At 49.3% G+C, this 13,404-nt stretch overlaps 1 protein-coding gene and 1 long non-coding RNA gene across 7 annotated transcripts in view; one reads left to right on the top strand and one right to left on the bottom strand.

Moving 5' to 3' along the window:
* SIN3B (SIN3 transcription regulator family member B) overlaps window positions 1–13,111 on the bottom strand; it is a 35,105-nt gene extending 21,994 nt beyond the window's left edge. For all 3 annotated transcript variants that reach the window (XR_003997447.1, XR_003997446.1, XM_030540063.1), the window contains exons 1-6: window positions 13,010–13,111; window positions 10,144–10,250; window positions 8,838–8,991; window positions 3,062–3,325; window positions 2,286–2,429; window positions 977–1,099 (exon numbers count right to left, since the gene is read on the bottom strand). Coding sequence is in view for 1 of the 3 variants with exons in the window: in XM_030540063.1 (XP_030395923.1) it covers window positions 977–1,099; window positions 2,286–2,429; window positions 3,062–3,325; window positions 8,838–8,991; window positions 10,144–10,250; window positions 13,010–13,111 (894 nt within the window). In the remaining 2 variants the exon portion in view is untranslated. The remainder of the gene's footprint in view (window positions 1–976; window positions 1,100–2,285; window positions 2,430–3,061; window positions 3,326–8,837; window positions 8,992–10,143; window positions 10,251–13,009) is intronic.
* A 220-nt stretch (window positions 13,112–13,331) lies between these two features.
* Window positions 13,332–13,404, top strand: part of LOC115638496 — a 65,673-nt gene continuing 65,600 nt past the window's right edge. For all 4 annotated transcript variants that reach the window (XR_003997467.1, XR_003997469.1, XR_003997465.1 and 1 more), the window contains exon 1: window positions 13,332–13,399. This is a non-coding gene — a long non-coding RNA (uncharacterized LOC115638496). The remainder of the gene's footprint in view (window positions 13,400–13,404) is intronic.

The raw sequence follows: 13,404 nt of genomic DNA, 5'->3' as shown, positions 1-13,404 counted from the left end.
TGGCTTCTAGTTTTTAAAGAATGGCTTTTTGCTTTTAGCCAACTCTTCTACTCAGTTTTTTATCCATGGTGGCAGTTTTTGGTCCTTTTTTTAAAATGGACTATGCATTAAGATTGAGCCTTTATTATGGTGTTTTAAAATAACTTCCATGCAGTTTGCAAGCATTTCATGCTTCTGGCTGTTCTTTTTAATTTCCATTTAATTAGCTTCCCCATTTTTGTGTCGTTCCCTTATCTGAAGTTAAATGCTGCCATGGTGAGTTTCTTTGGCATTTTATCCCCCTACAAGGATCTTAAATTTAATTACATTGTGATCACTATTACTGAGTGGCTCTGTTGTATTCACCTCTTGAACCAGATCCTGCATTCCATGTAGGATTAACTCAAAAATTGCCTCACCTCTTGTGGGTTCCAGGACTGGCTGCTCCATGAAGCAGTCATTTAATAAGTCTAGAAATTTAATTTCTGTATCCCCTTCCAAGGTGACACATACCCGGTCAATATGAGGACAGCTAAAATAGCCCATTATTATTGCATCTTCTACCTTTGTAAGCCTCTCTAATCCCCCTGGGCATTTCACAGTCACCATCAGCATCCTGGTCAGGTGGCCAGTAATATAGTCCTACTCTTATAGTGCAAGGATGGAATTTCTATCCAGAGAGATTCTATGGATCTTCTTAATGTACTGTCTGGACTATGGCTGTGGGACTTGTTATGATTTATGTATACAGGACTTTTGTAATTAACCCTGAAAGGGCAACATATACTTAAGGACTATTTCTGGGGACTCTGATGGGAAAACTGAGGCATCCATGGCTGTCATACCATGGCCTGGCACTGGAGGGCACCCAGGTGAGGCTCCCCTATGACATGCTCTTAGCAGAATTTGAAAGTTGAGAGCAATTATCTCATATAGCACAGGTTATAGCAATGCCTAAGTATGAAAACAGTAAACATTTCTGTTTGCAACACGATACCTTTGCTGGGCTGGGAACAGGACGCAGCAGTAGTGGTCTGGATCGCTTTTTACTATGTTCCAGATTTTTTTCATGATCAATTTTCTGGACACTGTTCATTTCACATGGCCCATTTCCCGTGAACTAAATTAAAGACAATGTTTTCAATTTGCCCTTATTAGTTGCTCAGAAATAGAGAACCCCATTTATCTGAACAGACTAGAGGACATGAGATTTCACTAAGCGAGTTACCTAACTACAAACAACAAATAGTGAGAGCATAGTTCAAATGCTGATAGTCAGTTTTTCTATAACATTTTGCAGTGATGTAGCACCACTACACATATCACATACAAGCACAACCCATTGGAATAGTAAGAATTAACCCCTTAAAATTTTTTTAAATTCTAAATGTTAGTTCTTTAGTAAGACATTAAGTTATATTCAATTGTTTCAGCTCTACATACAGCTATAAGGGTAGTCTGAAAATCTTGAGAAGAACCCTGTGGCAGCATCTTAACTGCACCCTGCAGTGAAAGAGTCATCAGAAGGATCAATAAGATTTGTGCTAGAGCTGTTCAAGGGCCAAATCTTTCTCCACATATCTGGAATTTCAAAGTTTTTTTTAATCCCTAAAGTTTTTTCATTCAGTATCAAGGATGTAGTAGGAGTAGAAATTCCAAGAGCAGGAAACAAGGACAACATTCCTTTGACTTTCCCAGCCATAAGGGCGATGCTGCAAGAGCAGTCAGATGATGTAATGACAACTGAGAAAGTCACAGGAAAAAGTGGCAGCCCACCAAATAATGGTTTTAACCACATGGATTTCTGTGGACCACCAAAATAATCCCCTCCAATTTAGACATGGCCTATTTGGCATCCAAAGGTAGACTGTTTTCACCGAATACTCTATTACAAGATACCCCTCAAAGGGGCTCTACTCTCCCCAAGACAGAAGGCTCTCAGCATACTTTTTGGGGAGCAGAGATCTTTTAGCTGTTGTCAACAGCACCACAGAGCAGCAACTTCTAAGAATTTACACATCACTGCTTATTATCTGTTCCATCTCAGGAGACTGGTTATCTCTACTGTGCTTTGTCCAACTGCTCTGAGAGAAAGGTACACAGACGCTCCACCCAATCAACGCGTCTCTCAGTCTCTTCACCCTGATGCACTCTCTCCCAGCCCAGATCTCAGTCCCGCAGGGGCAAATAACTTTATTCTTTAGGGTATTTATTCAGACATTATGCAGATTATCCAACTAGAACATAAACAGAGTAGACTGTCACAGTGTTCTATCTTTTTTGCTTTGTACTACCAAAACACATACCAAAGATCTTTTAGCCTCAGGGAGAAACTGTCCAAACTCAGAGAGTAGATCCTCCTGTCCCCTGAAGAGATTTGCTACTTCAGTAAACACTTCTTCCTCTGACATGCCTCGAAAGGGTCGGCCTTTAGTGTTCAGCTGTTCTTTCTGCCAATTTACAGAGAAATATTAAACAAACTGTTACAGTAACACACTTCAGTTAGCAAGGAAACTGGAACAGACAACCCACTGTATTCAAGAGTCAAATACAGGAAAAAGCTTTAGATAATTATCAGCTGGCTTAGCATTCTTGTAGTAGCACAGTGTGCTACCACATAGGGTATCCAAGTTTGGCGTCCTTGACCACAGGACTCAGCAGTGAATTATCAAACTGTTGTCCTTCCATGGGCATGCAGATCTAATCGCTGCACTCAGTTAGAAGATATAAAGCATTTAAAAATAGAACATTAGTAATGGTAAAAGAAAAATCACCTAGCTTAAAACAAAAAATACTTTCTGTACAGCTTCAATCAGTTGTCTCTCTTTTCAAAACGAAGCCTGTAGTAGCACCACCACTTTACTGAGGTGACAAGCATTTGACAGACCCTAAGCATTCCCTATCCATATACAAAGCCTATGCTTAAGAGTTTCTCAGTGCCACATTTGTCTGAGAGAGGCTGAAGTTGGGGGATCTTTATAAATCACAATAAAACAGTACTGCACGAACAAATGTCATTTAACATTGCAGGTTCAAACAGCCACAATACTGACCCATGATATCTTATTTGCCAGAACTCTACCTGGTAAGTGTGAAGAATTTCTAAGAATGATCTGTAGATTTCAGGATGGTCAAGAAAACGGGTTTTGATCTTATTCACGTAACTTATTGCATTATTGAACTCTACAGAATCAGATTCCAAGGAGATTTGAGATTTATCTTCTTTGTATGGAAGTTGCTGCCGGAAGTCTTCAGAGCAGTCACTGTGGTTGTGAGAATTCTCCTGACAATAATGTAACAATAACCCACCACCCGGATGAGCACTTGGAACAGGCTCTGATGACACCTAGTGATAGAAGTAATGCAAGCTGGTGACTCAGATAAAGAGAGATGTAAAACATGTTCATTAAAATGATCATGCACATTTACAAACTGTTCAGTTAGGGAAAGGTTAATTGCACAGTAAAAGATTTAACTGACCCATGAACTTCTTGACCTCTTTTACTAAGACGGTCAATTAAAAAACATTAGCCATAGTGCTAAACTCTCACTTCTCTTTCCATTTAAGTCCAACGTTGTTTGTAAAGAGCTCTTCCCATCATACCTATTTGAGAACAGAGCTTCAGACAGATGTTTACAGTACTTGAAAGTCTTAAACGTAATTATTCAGAGGATTTTCACATCTGATGCACCCCACTGTATGAACATTACTGAGACTTCACTTTTGAAGCTTCAACTTTGATCATTTATAACAAAGACCAACATTAACCAGCTAAACTTCAAGACTCGTTTTATTTACAGACACTTATGTTTGAAGGGAAAACAGGTTTGGATTGCACTCTGCAGTTTGCTAGCCTTTATCAGGGTGACTGGTAGATATCCCCAACACTTACTTAATTCTCCAGACCGCTTAAAGATTATAGCTCCACACTTTTGAACACTTACAGAGTAAAAGAAATTGATGTATATTCTTGACTGTGTTTGCAAAGACTCATGGGCTGTTATACCAAAACTGAACTACATTTTGGCTATTGACTTGGTGTAGGAAGTATGTTGAACATACATTCTTTACAGAAAAATAATTACAGTGACATCATAAAAAGGAAGTATTTAAATATGTGATGTAGTAAGAAACAGAGCTATATTTCCTTATTGTAACAGCCTCTGTAAAATAACTCAAAATGAGTCTCAATACCGAGAACATCTCCTTCACATCCAACAAGCCCTGTCCTGCCATACCAGTTAAAGGCTTTTTAAGTCCCTCCTTTCACTAATGGATAAAGGTAAGTTCTGAGAGCGCCTAGTAGCGCAGCTATACCATGACGCTGCACAGCAGACAGTCTGATGTATGTTACTGAGTGTCCAAATGTTCAGGAAAAATTGCCATTTTAAAATAGGCCAATGACCAACCAATGACAGTTGAACTTCGTGCTTGCAGTTTACAGATGTCAATCAGTGGATAGAAACTTAACAGCTCCTAGCAGTCAAGCTCACTGGAATCTGTATTCATAGAATTTGGTTAATTGTAGTGCCATGCAGACTCTATGCCACCTCTTGCTTATGATACTGCCTTAAAGCCACTTTTCTAAGCAATTGAGCATTACAAGCAACTTGTTTCAGTCCAATTTTACCTCTGATTTCCTAATAGCTTCTAGGACAGAGGTGGGAAAACAATGGCCCACGGGCCACATCTGGCCTGCGGGACTATCCTGCCTGGCCCTTGAGCTCCCATCCAGGGAGGCTAGCCCCCGGCCCCTCCCCTGCTGTCTCCCCACATCTGGCCTGCAGGACCATCCTGCCCAGTCCTTGAGCTCCCATCCAGGGAGGCTAGCCCCTGACCCCTCCCCTGCTGTCTCCCCTCCCCCACGGCCTCAGCTCACTTTGCAGGGAGCGCGGCTGGCGGCGCAGCTGGCTCCGGCCAGGCGGCACAGCTGCCAGTCCTGCCACTCTGAGAGGCAATGTAAGAGGGCAGGGAGGGAGTTGGATAAGGGGCAGGCTGTCCCAGGAGGCAGTCAGGGAGCGGTTGGATGGGGTGGAGGTTCTGTGGGGGCGGTCAGTGGACATGGGGGTTGGATAGGCGTGGAAGTCCCGGGGGCGGGTATGTGGATAGGAGTCGGGGCAGTTAGGGGACAGGGGTGGTTGGATAGGGGGTGGGGTTCCTGGGGCAGGGGGTCCCGGAAGGGGATGGTCAGGGGACAAGAAGTGGGGGGGGGGGGGGTTGGATGGTTCGGGGGTTGGAAGCGGGAGTGGGTGGATCAGGGGGCTAGGCTGTTTGGGGAGGCACAGCCTTCCCTACCCAGCCCTCTATACAGTTTCACAACCCCGAGGTGGCCCTTGGGCCAAAAAGTTTGCCCACTCGTGTTCTAGAAGCATATGGTTCCTTGGTCCCAGGCTGACCAAAACCACATTAAGAAGCGGTCCATTTGTAGCTGATTCCAAGAGAAACTCAGAATATGTTAAATACAAGAACCATCTCTGATAAGGAGATTCACAGAAAGGGCCTTGCAGATAACCTCTGAAAGTATCAGAGGGTAGCCGTGTTAGTCTGGATCTGTAAAAGCAGCAAAGAATCCTGTGGCACCTTATAGACTAACAGACGTTTTGGAGCATGAGCTTTCGTGGGTGAATACCCACTTCCTCAGATGCATGTAATGGAAATATCCAGGGGCAGGTATATATATGTGTGCTAGCAAGCAAGCTAGAGATAACGAGGTCAATTCAATCAGGGAGGATGAGGCCCTGTTCTAGAAGTTGAGGTGTGAAAACCAAGAGAGGAGAAACTGGTTCTGTAATTGGCAAGCCATTCACAGTCTTTGTTCAATCCTGAGCTGATGGTGTCAAATTTGCAGATGAACTGAAGCTCAGCAGTTTCTCTTTGAAGTCTGGTCCTGAAGTTTTTTTGCTGCAGGATGGCCACCTTAAGGTCTGCTATAGTGTGGCCAGGGAGGTTGAAGTGCTCTCCTACAGGTTTTGGTATATTGCCATTCCTAATGTCTGATTTGTGTCCATTTATCCTTTTCCGTAGAGACTGTCCAGTTTGGCCGATGTACATAGCAGAGGGGCATTGCTGGCATATGATGGCGTATATTACATTGGTGGATGTGCAGGTGAATGAACCAGTGATGGTGTGGCTGATCTGGTTAGGTCCTGTGATGGTGTCGCTGGTGTAGATATGTGGGCAGAGTTGGCATCGAGGTTTGTTGCATGGATTGGTTCCTGAGTTAGAGTTATTATGGTGTGGTGTGTAGTTACTGGTGAGAATATGTTTCAGGTTGGCAGGTTGTCTGTGGGCAAGGATTGGCCTGCCACCCAAGGCCTGTGAAAGTGTGGGATCATTGTCCAGGATGGGTTGTAGATCCTTGATGATGCGTTGGAGGGGTTTTAGCTGGGGGCTGTATGTGATGGCCAGTGGAGTCCTGTTGGTTTCTCTCTTGGGTTTGTCTTGCAGTAGGAGGCTTCTGGGTACACGTCTGGCTCTGTTGATCTGTTTCCTTATTTCCTCATGCGGGTATTGTAGTTTTGAGAATGCTTGGTGGAGATTTTGTAGGTGTTGGTCTCTGTCTGAGGGGTTAGAGCAGATGCGGTTGTACCTCAATGCTTGGCTGTAGACAATGGATCGTGTGATGTGCCCGGGATGGAAGCTGGAGGCATGAAGGTAGGCATAGCAGTCGGTGGGTTTTCGATATAGGGTGGTGTTAATGTGACCATCACTTATTTGCACCGTGGTGTCAAGAAAGTGGACCTCCCGTGTAGATTGGTCCAGGCTGAGGTTGATGGTGGGGTGGAAGCTGTTGAAATCATGGTGGAATTTTTCCAGAGTCTCCTTCCCATGGGTCCAGATGATGAAGATGTCATCAATGTAGCGTAGATAGAGAAGGGGTGTGAGTGGACGAGAGCTGAGGAAGCGTTGTTCCAGGTCTTCCAGTTGCAAGTCTCAGTTGTCCACAAACCCTTGTATTTCCACACCACAGGGTAATTTTGTTTCAGGATCCAGTGATCAAAACAGGTTTCCTATAAGTCTCTAAACATCTGAAGGCATTTTCAGCACAATAAGCCAAACTTCATCATTAGATTCTCACACACTGTTCTTTGCGTTCTTTTATCAAAGAGCGAATGCCTTCTTAGGTCCAGTTTTCATGAGCAATTCTTCCACCAGAGCTAGTCTCATAATCAAGGGATTTTCAAATGTTGTACCTGGACCCAATGGCAACAATCTTGACAAAGGAACACAAAGTACTCAAAATTCAATGACCAAATGTCCATGAAAAACCGACAAGCCACCACTGCTTCTGCTCTTCTGTTTTCATTCTTCCCTCAACAGTAACTGACTCATTAATGTTTGTGACTGTCACTCCATTATCCTCTGCACTTTAGAAAGTAGTGATGCCAAGAACATACAAAACACTCTCTACTAACATTGCTTTATTCTGCAGGAATTGTAGATTTAAAGAAACACGTTCAACCGGAGAGCTCTAAGAAATGTCAAGTTTCTGAGTGATAGATCAAAGAACATGAGTGCTGAAAGACTAGCAGGTGGCAGAGATCATAGTTAAAACCAGAGGCTCTGAACAAAATTCTGATGAGATTTTTAAGTTTCAAACTCTGCAACTGTGAAAATGGATGCAAAATGGATAATAAGATTGGGACTTCAGCTTGGAAAAGGGATGATTAAGGGGGGATATGATAGAGGTCTATAAAGTCATGACTGTTGTGGAGAAAGTAAATAAGTGTTATTTACTCCTCATAATACAAGACAAGGGGTCACTAAGGGTATGTCTTCACTACCCGCCGTATCAGCAATCGATTGCTCGGGGATCGATATATCGTGTCTCATCTAGACGCGATATATCGATCCCTGAATGTGTTTATATCAATTCTGTAACTCCACCAACCCAAACGGAGTTGCGGAATCGACAGGGGGAGCCGCGGACATCGATCCCGCGCTGTGAGGACGGTGAGTAATTCGATCTTAGATACTTCGACTTCAGCTATGTTATTCACGTAGCTGAAGTTGCGTATCTAAGATCGATTTTCCCCCGTAGTGTAGACCAGCCCTAAATGAAATTAATAGGCAGCAGGTTTAAAACAAACAAAAGGAAATACTTCTTCACACAATGAATAGTCAACCTGTGGAACTCCTTGCTCGAGGATGTTGTGAAGGCCAAGACAATAACAATAACAGGGTTCAAAAAAGAACTAGATAAATTCATAGAGGATAGGAAGGTCCACCAATGGCTATCACCCAGGATGGGCAGAGATGGTGTCCCTAGCCTCTGTTTCCAGAATCTGGAAATGGGTGACAGGTGATGGATCACTGGATGATTACCTGTTCTGTTCATTCTCTCTGGGACACCTGACATTGGCTGCTATCAGAAGACAGGATACTGGGTTAGATGGACCTTTGGTCTGACCCAGTATGGCCATTCTTATGAGACAAATGAATGACGTACAAATTTGTGTTCTGTGCAGGCATCTTAATGGGAATGTGGAAATATGATCTTTTCAAACATTTTTCAAGTTTAAATTCAAGTGTGATTATAAAGATTCACTAAACGTTGTGTATATAGACAGCCAGCCACCCATGATTTTTAACTTTCAAATTTGATTAAAGTATTTGGCCTACCATGGCAACTTGTGTGGGAGCTTCATTTTAGTGCAGACTAAAAGTATTAAATGTTTCTTAAAGAAATTCTATTCTATTTACATTCTCATAGCCATTGCCATGGTATCTGAACAACCTGTAAAACATATGTTCAAACTGCAATAAAGGCGAATCAACTTATCTATTATGCAGACCCTGTATGTCACCTGTAGATACATTATGATTCATTTAAATTAATCCAAGCATTTTAACATACCTGACTAGCCAGTGGCGACTGTATACTTAACTTCCCGTTCTTTGGAATCTCTATTCTGTAGCCCAAAGGGAGGAAAGCATTGAATCCTACAATGAGGTCGGGATGTTCATGAAACAGCTGAGAAACCCGCCTGATTACACCAGGAGTATCAATGCTAGAACCAAGAACAGGCTGTTAACTTCATGTAAGGCCTTAAGTCACAAAATAGAAGGTAAGATACAGAAAAAGTAAGAACTGCAATAACACTTATTAACAACCAGGGAATTGGATAGACTTAAGCATCAAGATAACACTGACTCCCCTGAAGACAAACTGTCCAGAGTTCTTGTGGCTTCCTAGAGAAGATTTAGTCACAGCAATTATACTGCAGCAGGTTGAATTATTCCAACTCTCTGGGCATCCATGTACCACAGTAAGGATAGTTCCCCTCCCTGAATCTAACCACTGATCATACAATTTATATATTTTGCAAGGTTAAGGCCAGATGTCAGAAGAAACTCCTTTTCCCATCCTCCCCAATCTAAAGACTGAACTCTCCAAACAAGGCACACATTAGATTCATTAGCCCCAATACCATAGAAAACCAATGTCTGACCAAGCCACTATTCTGGACAGTCCATGTCACTTTAAAAGATCAGCAGAACTAGTAGGCCCAAATGAAGTGAAAAATTCCCAATCATCAGCAAGCTCCTCCCAAAGTGATGGTTCTGCTTATGGGGCCAGATGGAGACTCAAGGATGTGGATTAGCTGAAGGGGATGTGCCTGCCTTCACTCCTGGTGTTTTGGGTGCTACAATTTCTGGCTTCTTCACCCCTTTTTAGGATTTGAGTTCCCTGAGTGAGCTGAGTTATAAGATTTATTGTCTTTCTGGAATTAGGGCCCTGGGAAATTGTGGGATATTGACTCCATCTGGATGAATGGTGTTGGGATCAGTGTTCTAGAGGAACATTTGGGATCCTCTTGGGGAGGAGATAATGGACCTCTTTATATCTGGAATTTAACTCTTGCATAATCTCATGGAACCCAAGAAGCATATTTCCTGCATGAGTTTGGGAAGTGTGATGATCAGATTTTGCTGAAGGTGTGCTGAAAATGGGAACGGAGGCAGGGGAATATTGGGGGGTATTTTATGTGGGGATGAGCAATGAGGAGGTTCTTAAAGGTGGGTGCTGGCACTAAGGTCTGGGGTCCTATAAGAGGAGTGCTAGGAGCAGGGGAATATTCTAAGGCGAAATGGAATACCTGAGAGGAAGGGCACTGTAGGAGTGGGTATTGGATGGGGAAGAGCGGGGAGGAACACCTTACCTCTGGCTCTTGAATTCCTTCATGATCTCCAGGAAACCGTTATAGGTGGCAGGATCACTGCCAAAGCGAATCTTCACCTGGTCCAGGTAGGAGAGTGCATCCTCCACCTGTAGGGGAGCGGGAGTTAGTCAAAGAGCTGGGGTGGAGAGCAGAGCGCAAGGCCACCTAGGGTCTGAGGACCTATTCGCCTGGGGGGACGGGACTAAGGGGGTCACAGGAAGGGGTTGGGGTTCACTCTGGAGGAGGGGTGTCACCCTCGAGGGGGAGGCCCTGGAGCAGGCACTGTAAATTATCCTAGGTGGGAGGAACGAGGGGGTTATCCCAGGTGAGTGCAGTGGGCCCGGGGGCAGGGCAATGGGGGAATTATCCTGGCTGGAAGGGAATGGGAGGTTATCCTGCGTGAAGTGCAGGGGGCCCATGGGGTGGCGCGGTGGGGGGCCCAAGTGAGCACGGGGGATTATCCCAAGTGAAGTGCACGGGGCCCACGGAATGGGGCGATGGGCCCAAGCGGGCATGGGGGATTATCCTGGGTGGGAGGGGCCAAAGATTATCCCAGGTGAAGTGCAGGGGGCCCAAGGGGAGGAGTGATGGGGGACTCGGAGCGGGCAGGGGGGTTATCCTAGGTAGGAGGGAATGGGGGGTAATCCAGTGTGAAGTGCAGGAGACCTATGGGGTGGGGCGATGGGGGGCCCCAGCTGGCAGGGGGATTGTCCCGGGTGAGAGGGAATGGGGGGTTATTCCGGGTGAAGGGCAGGAGGCCTATGGGGCAGGGCGATGGGGGGCCCCAGTGGGCAGGTGGATTGTCCCGGGTGGGAGGGAATGGGGGGTTATTCCGGGTAAAGTGCAGGGGACCCGTGGGGTGGGGCGGTGGGGGGCCCGAGCGGGCACAGTGGAATTATCCCGGGTGGGAGGGGCCGGAGATTATCCCGGGTGAAGTGCAGGGGGCCCAAGGGGAGGAGTGATGGGGGACTCGGAGCGGGCAGGGGGGTTATCCTAGGTAGGAGGGAATGGGGGGTAATCCAGTGTGAAGTGCAGGAGACCTATGGGGTGGGGCGATGGGGGGCCCCAGCGGGCAGGGGGGTTATCCTGGGTAGGAGGGAATGGGGGGTTATTCCGGGTGAAGGGCAGGAGGCCTATGGGGCAGGGCGATGGGGGGCCCCAGTGGGCAGGTGGATTGTCCCGGGTGGGAGGGAATGGGGGGTTATTCCGGGTAAAGTGCAGGGGACCCGTGGGGTGGGGCGGTGGGGGGCCCGAGCGGGCACAGTGGAATTATCCCGGGTGGGAGGGGCCGGAGATTATCCCGGGTGAAGTGCAGGGGGCCCAAGGGAAGGAGTGATGGGGGACTCGGAGCAGGCAGGGGGGTTATCCTAGGTAGGAGGGAATGGGGGGTTATCCAGTGTGAAGTGTAGGAGACCTATGGGGTGGGGCGATGGGGGCCCCAGCTGGCAGGGGGATTGTCCCGGGTGAGAGGGAATGGGGGGTTATTCCGGGTGAAGTGCACGGGGCCCATGGGATGGGGCGATGGGGGGCCCCAGCGGGCAGGGGGTTTATCCTGGGTAGGAGGGAATGGGGGGTTATCCCGGGTGAAGTGCAGGAGGCCTAGCGGGGCGATGGGGGGCCCCAGTGGGCAGGTGGATTGTCCCAGGTGGAAGGGAATGGGGGGTTATTCCGGGTGAAGTGCAGGGGACCCGTGGGGCGGGGCGGTGGGGGGCCCGAGCGGGCATAGTGGAATTATCCCGGGTGGGAGGGGCCGGAGATTATCCCGGGTGAAGTGCAGGGGGCCCAAGGGGAGGAGTGATGGGGGACTCGGATCGGGCAGGGGGGGTTATCCCGGGTGAAGTGCAGGGGGCCCAAGGGGAGGAGTGATGGGGGACTCGGAGCGGGCAGGGGGGTCATCCTAGGTAGGAGGGAATGGGGGGTTATCCAGTGTGAAGTGCAGGGGGCCCTGGGGGCGGGGCGATGGGGGGCTCGGAGCGGGCAGGGGGTTATCCCGGGTGAAGTGCAGGGGGCCCTGGGGGCGGGGCGATGGGGGGCTCGGAGCGGGCAGGGGGTTATCCCGGGTGAAGTGCAGGGGGCCCTGGGGGCGGGGCGATGGGGGGCTCGGAGCGGGCAGGGGGTTATCCCGGGTGAAGTGCAGGAGGCCTTTGGGGTGGGGCGATGGGCGCCCCAGCAGGCAGGGGGGTTATCCCGGGTGAAGTGCAGGGGGCCCTTGGGGCGGGGCGATGGGGGGCTCGGAGCGGGCAGGGGGTTATCCCGGGTGAAGTGCAGGGGGCCCTTGGGGCGGGGCGATGGGGGGCTCGGAGCGGGCAGGGGGGTTATCCCGGGTGAAGTGCAGGGGGCCCAAGGGGAGGAGTGATGGGGGACTCGGAGCGGGCAGGGGGGTTATCCTAGGTAGGAGGGAATGGGGGGTTATCCAGTGTGAAGTGCAGGGGGCCCTGGGGGCGGGGCGATGGGGGGCTCGGAGCGGGCAGGGGGTTATCCCGGGTGAAGTGCAGGGGGCCCTGGGGGCGGGGCGATGGGGGGGTCGGAGCGGGCAGGGGGTTATCCCGGGTGAAGTGCAGGGGGCCCTGGGGGCGGGGCGATGGGGGGCTCGGAGCGGGCAGGGGGTTATCCCGGGTGAAGTGCAGGGGGCCCTGGGGGTGGGGCGATGGGGGGCTCGGAGCGGGCAGGGGGTTATCCCGGGTGAAGTGCAGGGGGCCCTGGGGGCGGGGCGATGGGGGGCTCGGAGCGGGCAGGGGGTTATCCCGGGTGAAGTGCAGGGGGCCCTGGGGGCGGGGCGATGGGGGGCTCGGAGCGGGCAGGGGGTTATCCCGGGGGGGTCACTGAAGGAAGACGGGGCGGCGCTCGGGGAGGGCCCCGCACTCACATGCACCGGCAGTTTCTCCTGCGCTGCGCCCCCGCCGGCCCGGCCCCCGCCCCATCTGGGGCCACTGCCCCCCCGGCCGCCTCCGCCTCCCCCCGCCGCCATGATGGGAGTCGGGCACCGGGCAGAAGCACCCGCCCAGAACCACCGCGTCAGCGCGTTCCGAGCGCCTTACGTCACCACGCGCCGCACGGCTCCGCCTGGGCCGGTCAGAATGGGGCGGAACCTAGGGGAGGGCCCAGGGCTGTCGGGGACGGAGCAGGGGTTGGTCGGGACGATTTGTTTTGCTGCACCAACTTCCGGCCTTCTGAGGTAGCTTCCGGTGCTGGCTTTCGCCTGTCGGCGCTGGCGCTCTCAGGTCAGCGGTAGCTTCGGCGGGAGAGCTGGGCTGAGGTACA

This window comes from Gopherus evgoodei, chromosome 22, assembly GCF_007399415.2.
Source record: "Gopherus evgoodei ecotype Sinaloan lineage chromosome 22, rGopEvg1_v1.p, whole genome shotgun sequence".
Classification (NCBI taxonomy): domain Eukaryota; kingdom Metazoa; phylum Chordata; order Testudines; family Testudinidae; genus Gopherus; species Gopherus evgoodei.
The sequence above is the reverse complement of the archived record's forward strand: the minus strand, read 5'-3'. Positions and strand labels throughout refer to the sequence as shown.